Raw genomic sequence first — 10,597 nt, forward strand, 5'->3', positions numbered from 1 at the left:
AAAACCCACTATATCCAAATAACTGCAGTCCTTAAATGTATACCAAATCACTATAACATCAACTTAATATTTAGAAAGGCTTATTTCAGAAAGGAAAACCGTGAGATGCTGGACTTTTGTCACAGTTGTACATATGCATGATTTTTAAAAGCAGCTGGAGGACTTCTGTCAAGCTACTGTTGTTAGCTCAGTGTGTTGACATGTTATTGATTGTGTGATTTATAATCTTACAAACTATGGTTGAAACTGTGGATCATTGTTCTTGTGTATCATAAATAAGAAAAATTTGCTTATAGCTACTCTATAACAATAAATAATTTTAAACATTTAGATTTGTTGTCTGTCCCTTTTAATTTATATTCGCTGTAAAATGTTAAATCTTGTTAACTTTTCCATTTCTTTAATCTTACTCATCATTGCATCTTGTATGAAAAGGTTGGGTGGGCATTTCTAACAGACGTGACAGGCATTGGTTTCTATTTATTTATAAAGCCCTTAATGGCAACTTGCCACAATATATCACTTCCTTATTAAACTAGTCCCACAGTTATCATTATTTGACTTGATCTAGTGACACATTTGTACCTATAGGTCAATTTAAAACCATGATTACAAACTACTCTGCACTTGAATGTAATTGTTTTTAACTGTCATCTGTTGCTGTCTGTTTGTTTGTTTTCTCGTTATTTTTTGCGTGTATTTATTCTGTTTTGTACTCTCGACATCATTGAAAATGACGGTATGCCAATGATTCCTCAATGATTCCTCGAGATATAAATAAAGGTTGAATGAATGAATGAAAACTAATATTGTATGGTGTTTCAAATGAGAGCAAATGGTAAATATAATGTAGCCATAGATATTGGTCTAAAATGCAAGCTCTAGTTTCAAAGCAATTCTAATTGTATTCAAATACATAAATACAGCAATAAAATATATTGTATTTTAAAATCAAATAAGTTCCCTAAAGTGCTTTGCAAAAGACTCAACTTTGTAATTCAGATTGAACTTCATGTTTGAAAGTTAGAGCTTGAAAACTGTCCTGGCACCAGCGGTTAGGATCAAGTTAACCTGCCATATAGCAAGTTAGCGTCAGGACTTCAGTTGCCATGTTAACAGACACAGATTTTCAGTAATTCTGATTTTTGAAACAGAGACTTTGCTGTGTTTTTAGAACAAAAAAATCCCAGATTCCCTGAATTTTGACTCAACCAGTCTAGTTAAAGGTACCCTGTTGAGTTTTTGACCACTAGTAGTGCTATGGAGCAGTGTTTTTGTGAGCAAGTTGATTTGTTTGTGTCTTGTGCACGTACACGAGGACACACATACATGCCCAAGAGTGGAAGTGTCAGGCTAATCCACTGATCGACAGTCGTTGGCAGTAACGCGCCAATATTCTTGTGCCAATAAAAAGCGGTGAAGAAGAAGACAACTAGCTAGGTAACAGGTAAACAATGTAGAATTCAAAACACTTTAAAAATGGGTTTTGTAAATGTTTTATGAGGAAGTAAATGCATTCATCACGATTATTAGACCTCAAGGATACATACAATACATTTGAATAAGAGACAGAAAAGATGAATTTGTTTGTTTACAATAAAACAAAAAAAGTTGCTAATCTTGCTTTTTGCAATACCCAATACCCAGCAGTCCAATGACACACTGTGATATTAAAAAACAACAAACAAATTGTTTAAAATGTGTCTTGCACAAAAGGGCAATCCACATTGACAATTACAGTATATCCTGTTTGAAATCTCTTCTGATTCCTAATTTGCAAATTAGTTGTGGACAAAAGCAAAGACATGGAAGTTGATATCGGTGACCATAAAACCCTAAAAAGTTACCCCTGGCAGAGAAATCGGTCACTTTCTGGTTTATCAATATTAAGTACTGTCCCAGGATGTGTTGTCTTTGAGTGGGTCACTGTGTTTAATATCCAGTCTGCACAGAACATACTTAGTACAAATTATTTTAACAAGTATTACCCTGATCTAATAAATTGGTATGTAAGGGATGTGACTGAATATGAAACTGGTAATTTCCGTTACTATCCTTTCACCCAACCTTCATCTGCTTGTGCACGTAAAAATAAGAGTCACGAGCAGACCAAAACCTGTACATCAGCAAATGTGCTTTCATAAACTTACTGGTATCATGGTTTTCTACTTTCTAGTTAAAAATACAAACATCCAGCAGGAGTCTGGCACAAAGTTGGAAGGGATTTGGAAACTGCATCAGTGTCCTCCTAGCCCATAAAAGCACCTACTCACATTACAACACCTCTTCTGATTAATATTGTAGACTGGGAACATTTTGTGCTTCCTATCGTTATCAGAATCACATTCATAATCTGGCTGTAAACAAAACAGACATCCAGACACACTAATGTTTCTATTTCCACTCCTTTTCAGAGAGAAGTTATTAGAATCATAACTTTCATATTATGAGGCCCCTTCTTTTCAGTTTGCGTACCAGCAAACAAATACCATTTTGTCAACATGACGTTTGCAAATTTTTAATGTCATCTATTTTTAGAACAGTGAGTTTGAAGTGCACAATTCAGTAGGGCCAAAAATATATCTGAGCACAACATGAAGACATTTTTGTCTCATGCTGTACAACAAACAAGAACATGGTTGGTTCACACAGGAAAACTGAACTTCAAATTAATTGTGAAAATCAATAGGAGGCCAACTCTGACAAGCTCATAAATGATCCCAGCGAACAACACAACTTCTAAGTGATCACAGGTAACATGCACTAACAAAACTACAGACACATACACAGTACTGGCTTCATATATCATACTGGCTGCAGTTGTTGCTTACTGGAGTTTATATGTGCTCATAAATTTAAACATTAAGTTTATTTCATATCATATATTTGCACTCAGGTTAAAGATGTCACAAAACTTGTTGTTCCATAATGTGTACAGCTGTTACTTTAGAAACTTTATATTATATACAGTCCAGTTCTGTAAAGTTTAGACAGGATATGTCAGGTCAAGAGGATAAAGCACTTAAAGATTTTAAACAGGCATGGATTATAACATGAGCAGTAAATAATTACGATATACCAGTGTATAATAATATATAACCAATGCAAAAAGAATGCTGATTTGTCTGTGAAAGGGGTCACTCGTAGTGATGAACCCACAGAGTTATCACCTAAATCTGCAGTTCCCCTCAGCTCATACAAAGCTTTATTGTTGCATTTTTTAGCTAATTTTAGGACATTTGTTAACTATTTGTTGTAGTACAAAAACTGGACTGAATGTGCGTCCTTTTTTTTTTTCATAAACACATAGCTAAAACCACGGGCTAAAAGTGTGGGTGTAAACAGTGTCACTGTCACTCACTGTCCCTTTAGAGTAATGGTGCATGATGTGCGAGGAGTGACCACATGACACTAATTAAAAGTGCTGTGAGCATAACACCACGTTGAACTCAATATGCACAGGACTCAAACCACAGGAAAAGCAGAGGGTGGGGGAGCACAGACCAGACCCATTTCCCCTCTCACAGTGTGGATGCTTTCAGCAGCATTGACTGGACAAATAAGCGCTCCCGTCCTTAATGCATTTAATGGAATGTCATGCTGGTCACAGATACTGTAGGCTTTGTTTAGGCAAGTTGTAGTAGGTGTCATATGATGGCAATCATACTGTGTAACTGACACATTTCACCTAGCAATGCTGTTCAGTATGCTCATTCAGCCCCCCAAAAACTAAATTTTGCTTTTGTTTAATGTGCTGCATAAATAAAAGGAAAACAAAAAAGATTATATGTCCAGGCAAATCCACACTTTACTGCTACGTTATGGCTTCAGTGAAAATGGTTTGTTCCATTTTTTTCATTCACTTTACACCTTGAAGAGCCAGGGCTCAGCATCATCACTCCTCATGCGAGTGACTCATTGCCGGCATGATGACATTCACATATCTCGTAGTTGTGCTCCTTTAAATGATTTATGATGGCTGAACAACATTAACATGAGATACGGATGTAATGAGACAAACATGCAATCCACCATTTCACTATCTGCGAGCTAAAACAGCCATACAACTCATAGAGATGCACAATGTACAGAAATAACACATCACCATGGTTACAAAAGCATAACGATGCGACTCCACATACAAAAGACAGATAGAAATACTGTATAAATTGAAATGTTTACAGCATGGTGAAAATGACACTTATAATTGCTGTTTTTGTTTTCCCATCACAGGTTTTTCCCCTACGTTTTCCCCAATGTTGACCTTCTCTATTTCCTGAGTTATTCAATGTCTATTTTCTGGTCGCTGCTCCTTCGCTCCTTCACTCAGCCTTCTGCTGTAGCCAACCTACATACACCCACTCAAGGGCATGTTGTGATGTGCCAATGAAACTACATTATCTCTCCTTCATCCCCCCTTGCAGGTAGCTTAGCTTGAGTCATTGAAAAAAAATTGGAGAATGGAAAAGAAAAAAACAGAAATGAAACAGGGGGAAGACAGAGAGACCACCAACCTTTACAATGTATATCACTCCTGGACCAGAGATCTTCTCGCTCGAGTGTAGCCATCCTCTGGAGGGTTTGCTCACCAGTCCATCACCTCCACCTGGATTCCAGTCCTCTCTGCCAGGCTGGTGCTCGTCCAGCCTGCTCTTCTTGCTCATGCTGACGGCTGGCTCCAGCTGCGAGCAGGGGGTTGAATGGGAGGCCGAGCTGCACAGAGAGCCGCCCACACCAGAGGCTGCTGCCGCTGCTGCTGTTGTCACACTGGGGCTCGGGCCACTGGAGCTGCCTGAGCCCGACCCCCCACCCACCTGCAGCTTAGACACAGCCAGGTCCTTGACAGCTGAGGGCAGACCTTTGATGCCCAGCAAGCTGCCTGAGTTGCTGAATTTCAGGCTGGACACCTTGTTGATGAGGGTACAGAGGGTGGTGCCTCCATCTTCCAGGTGGTCAGAGCCATGGCTGGTGGGGGTGCTGGAAGCAGTGGTGGTGGAGGAGGGCTGGACCTCAGTCGGGGGTGTGTAAGATGTCTCGGCTGTAGACTGGGGGGTGGCCGAGACCTTGGGGTTCATGGACAGGCCGTGGAGAAGCTCATCGACGGATGTTACTGACTCATTCCTGAAGCGGTTGTATTTGGTACGGTGAAGCATACCCTTCTCTCTCTTGCTCTCTCCCCTCTCTCCACCAACCAACACGCACAGCCTGCCTCTTTCACAAGTGTGCTGGCAGACGTTGCTGAGCCGTGCTGATTACCCTCTCCTGTAACATAGCAGCAGCAGTACAGGCAGCAAAACGCCTTTAAGCAATCACAGGCCACCTGACTGTAATTTTCTCTATTGAGGTTACACTGGTGGTTGTGTTGAGCTGCTGCTGCTGCTGCTGCTGTCGCCAAAGTCCAATCTGCTCTCAATGAAATCCAGTACTACAATCCAATCCGTCAGAGAGAAATATACAGACACAATCCATGGAAACACAGCATTGAGGCAGAGGAAGAAGAAGATGGAGAGAAAAAGGTCTCTAAAAGGCTGCCAGTGTTGTGGTGCAGCTTGTTTGGTTTCCAGCGGTGATGCTGCTGCTGATTTCTAGCCTCAAAAATCCAAAAAGTAAGAGAACAGAAAAAGGTCTATGTTGTCGATGATCACGGATACTGCGAGGGAAGAGCAAATACTCTCTACTGACTGCTGCCTGCCTGCCGGCTCAGAGCTAAAGCATGACTCACTGATCTGAGAAAACCTTCTCAACAAAAGGCTTGCTGAACACTGCAAATCACTTCCTGTCGGAGAGGGAAAAAAAACTCCCACTTACAGCACACTAGAACCAATCAATTTTTAAATTCCCCAGTCTGATATTTATTCTCTATAATTCTTTCCTTCTTATTTGTTTTTCTGAGGAAAGGAAATGAAGAACGAGAGGAAGCTTGATTATTTAACTTAATAACATAATTATTCACAATAATTTGCTTGAATTCATGTTATACACAATTCATATCTTACAAAATGCATGTAACAGAGAGAAGTTGCGATAAAAGGATGACACACAATAAATTAATCACAGAGATGATACTAAATGAAATAAGTAATGAAAACTAACATCCATTTAATTGACTGCTACAATCTGAGTGCCAAAATCTTCTCTAACAAAAAATACATACGTCTTTATTCAAGAATAAAATCTCTATCTAAATGTTTCATGAAGATTTTCCTTAAAGGATGTAAAAGAAACCTCTATAAATCATTGAACGCAACAATACAGTAAAATTTTAGCATGACCGGAAATACGCAACATCATTAATATATTGTCCATGTTAATTTATAATAACTGCAGAATATTGGCAGACATCACTCCAGTTTCTCAGTTATGTACTTCACAAACCTATGACTAGTTAATACACTTGTTGTTTCTCAAAATGTTTATAATCAGGCATTAATGCAAAAAAGAATAAAGCTATTTCTTCCATAAAATTGTTTTGAGACAATTTGTCTAATGTGTAGCATAAAATCTCTGCAACAAAGGAATAAAAATTTCAATTCATAACTAGGAAACAGATGCAATCTCACAGCTTGTCTAAAATACCCAGCAATTGGTTCAGGTTGAACTACATGAATGATGCAACTCAAAAAAACAACAATATGAATGACATGTTTCTCAGGCAGATGAGTCAATGAAACAACCAAAAGGATTACAGAAAAAGCCCATGAGTCTCCTTAAAACCAGCAGCAATGAAGCATCTTTGTCTCCTCGGTAGCGGAAAGCACACAGCCAGACACCATTCATGTAAAATGTCCTCAGGAGTATCTAGCAAAGCCGAAAGACTGACACTCATTCATAAGCAGCTTCCGCTCTCACTCTGCTGCAGATTTCGCACTGCAGTCCCTCCCAACATCTCTCTTTCCTGCCTGGCAAATATAGAAAAAAAAAAAGGACAGCACGTCTGCTTTCTCTCCTCAGAAAAAAAGGCAAACACAAAAGCAGGGAAGAAAAGGCAGGCCCTCGCAAATCAAAAGAGGAGGAAAAAAGACAAAGGTGAATAAGAGCAGAGGACAAAAAAGCATGCAATATTTAGTCTTTATGTGAATGAAATAGCAGGCTGGCATACCAATGTTTCTGTGAATGGAAGCAAGGCCTTTCTGCCTCTGCAAGGCAATCCCTTGGGATGGCATGGTCTTATCCAATGAGGAGCCAGCTGGATGACTCATTCAGGGGAGGCTTGCAGAATAGTGGAAGAGACCATTCCAGACGCAGGTGTACATTTTGTTTTCTCTCGACTGCCCTATAAAAAATAATACGTACATCACGTTTGCATACTTAAATGAGATAATGTTGTGTTAACAAAATAAGAAACAAGACAAAATATCCAGGCAAGAAATCAGGTCAAATCAAGTAAAAATGCCACCCCCATGATTTTGATTGTCACCATTGTCAGCTTTTTTTCTGCACATTCATGTTAACAGTTACCACTTACACATTTAATTAGTAATTTACTGTTTATATGTATGAGGGCAGATAGTACAAATGCACTACAATAACAAATGTATTTTCAGTTGATAGATATAGTTAGATATATTTGTACATTTGTCTTTTGAAAATACATCATTAGCATCCTATTTGATTTTACTATTAGAATGACATCCTGTATGCTAATATCTTATTTGTTCTGGGGGGAATTTGAATCATTTATTTAAACATATATTTTAAAGTCCTAAATGTCACCTGTTGAATTTTTATTAGCCTTTGAAATTTTATTACCCTCTGAAACTGTGATCATTAATGCTTGTCATTTTTTCCCTTTTTTTTTTTGCTGCTACCAAAAACATTTATCAGCTGATACACTGGTTAAATTATCAGCAAACACTACTGGTCAAGCAAGAGTATTTGTCATCTACTTGTATTTTATATTGGTCTTGCTAGTAGACCAAATGAAAATTACTTGGAACAAGGAAAGACTACACTTTGTGAAATGGGTATTTGCTGCTGTTTGAAGGTTTGATTTTGTAAAAAGGACTAAAACCCATCACCATCTTCCAGTTGTATGTTCTTGTCTTGCGGATATTCTTCCTATTAACTTTACTATGTGCTACAAATTGGCTTTCAACATTCTAACTAAAAATAATGCATGATTGTATGATAAGCTGTGATCAGTGCAAGCGGAGTCAGTACTGTATGGAAGCTCAGGGTGTCAATATTAAAATCAAATAATGTAATCAAATTGAACTTTAATTTGCTGGTATTCATTTTCACTTTGAATTTTTGAAATATCACTACTACCAAAAATAAAATTAGAACTACTAAGTACACTTTCAAATAATTTTCCGTGTTCCTGCTATATAACCCTGCCGTATTTAAATATGAAATGGACTCAGCATTTATATTTTAAAATTGGCAAACAATGACATCAACTTAAAAATTTAAAATGCAAACCGGGCTCTTTCATTTGAATTTGACATCATTATTTTAGCTTATATGAAATAAATATAAAATGGAAATGGCAGTTTGGTGGTTTTATTTGAATAACGCCAGCATTCTATGAGGCTTGTTTTGTGTAATCTGTCATCTAGCAAAAAGAGCAGGACATAAAATCCAAATCTCATAAACCCCTCTCCCAAACAGTTGGGAGAGGGGTTTGTCCAATCATGGCTTAGCAACCATACCTAGGCACGGCAGGTCTGCCAAGCTTCAGATTTCTCCCGTGGATGTACTGAAAGAGCTGGATACAGGGCAGACACTCAGCTTTACTGGCAATTTGTCCCAGTGGCCAACTGCGGTCCAGGGGTGAAGTGGACTGGGGGAAGTTTACACTCCAGCAACCCCAGCCAAACTCATGACAAGAGATAGCGTTACGTTTCCCAAACTCATGGGTTAGTCCACATCCTCAAAGCCTTTTCTCTTGTAAAAGTGAAACATATTATTTGAAAATACGAAGGATAAAACTAACCTATGTGTTGCTCATCCAAGTATGCTTTTCTACAGGAAGTACCCAAACAGGGTTATGGTAGCACGAACTGTCACTGTATCATGCTGTATTTTAATACCATGGCTACATTCTTCTCCTTTAGCTTTAGCCTCAGTCTTTTAGCATGATATCCTGTATGTAGCCATCAAGGGCACATGTAAGACAAGGTTCTTGTTTTATAACAAGTCAGCCTGAGAATGAGTTTTCAACCAACTCACAGACTTAACGGTAATTAGCTACCTAGCTACAGCTGATACAATCTGCCATTGATAGTTGTCATTTCAGCCATCAAAATCGATCATCGCGGATTAGAAATGCGAAGCTTGCTTTTGTCTACCTGTCTGAAATTAATGACCCTGAAAATTAATGAAAATTACTAAGAATTTTGAGTGATAAATTAGAGTGACAAGATTGAAAAGCTCGACAGACATAGCAACAGTAACCAAGGGGGGCGGGGCTCATGGAAGTTGGTGGTGCAGCATAGACCACAGCATGGAGCTTCCTGTAGTGGATGATGGGGTCCATCTGCAGACAGGTCACAGAGCGTCTTATAAATAATAAATAAGATTGTACAAACATGAACAGGGGGTCTGTACTGTCTTCTTATAATGAAGATTTGAAGTGACAATTTGGAAAACTATCCTGGGGTCTGAGTGAATGAGATTCTTATAGCATCTTAACAACCCACAGGTAAGTGACAGGTAAAGCTTTCAAAATAAGAGTGTGTTGACAACATAAACATAAATGTGTCTTCTGCTAATTTCATAAATTATGTGCATTAACTAAGAACATACACAAAATATACATATAAGTGATCCAGATAATCACCCAAAGTCCATAGCATTTAATAGATGTAAGAATTGCAATTAAACATGTGATTTAATATCAGTTTTCTATCTCATTTTTCAGACATACATTAAGAGTGAATGAGAAAGGAGAGGCAGAGGAAAAGATTGGCAAGGAAAGCAGCAGACACTTCTCCACTTGACTACTGTTGCCAGGTTACCAAAAACATTCAAAAAAGCAAGAGTTATTTTCAGACTAGCTAGAAGCAAAATAACCAATGTTACAGAAAGGGCAGACACAGGCAATTGGTAAAATGTGACCATTTTTTGTTATTATCAAAAAAGGGATTATTCACCAACAGCAATGAAAAGCTCCTGAGATTTGGCTCATGATTTAAGTTAGTAATGTTTGAAGAGACTTTTAACATTCACAATAAAACATGCTGTACAGATGAGAATAGACTATGAGCAATATTGTTAAGTCAAGTTACATTATTGCAGCATTTCATTTATTTGTCCTGTCAAATATATTTTAAATAAACTATTTTCTTTGAGGCCATTCTTCAGAATATTATTCTAAAATCACCAGTGCCAAACTAGACCTGGAAGACTGTTGGGCATTCGTGTTCAGCAAGCCATCTTCCCAGATAACTGGTATATTTCATTTGGTTGCTGCCAAGAGAACTACCAACCACAGTTTATTGTGGCTACATACCTGCTTCCACAAGGTTTTGTGTCAAAAAAAAAGTTTATTGATTCCAGGTCCGGGACAAACTCCAACAAAGCAGCAGAGTTAATTACCTGTAGACTATGACACGAATGATCTAATGGCTCTTGTGCAGCAAAACAATGTTTTTGA

The 10,597-nt window shown here is 38.2% G+C and overlaps 1 protein-coding gene across 1 annotated transcript in view; it reads right to left on the bottom strand.

Moving 5' to 3' along the window:
* shc3 (SHC (Src homology 2 domain containing) transforming protein 3) overlaps window positions 1-7,511 on the bottom strand; it is a 24,483-nt gene extending 16,972 nt beyond the window's left edge. The window contains exon 1 of the mRNA XM_044174644.1: window positions 4,515-7,511. Coding sequence (XP_044030579.1) covers window positions 4,515-5,153 — 639 coding nt within the window. The 5' untranslated portion in view covers window positions 5,154-7,511. The remainder of the gene's footprint in view (window positions 1-4,514) is intronic.
* Window positions 7,512-10,597: the final 3,086 nt, after the last annotated feature.

Source organism: Siniperca chuatsi, linkage group LG18 (assembly GCF_020085105.1).
Source record: "Siniperca chuatsi isolate FFG_IHB_CAS linkage group LG18, ASM2008510v1, whole genome shotgun sequence".
Taxonomy (NCBI): Eukaryota; Metazoa; Chordata; class Actinopteri; order Centrarchiformes; family Sinipercidae; genus Siniperca; species Siniperca chuatsi.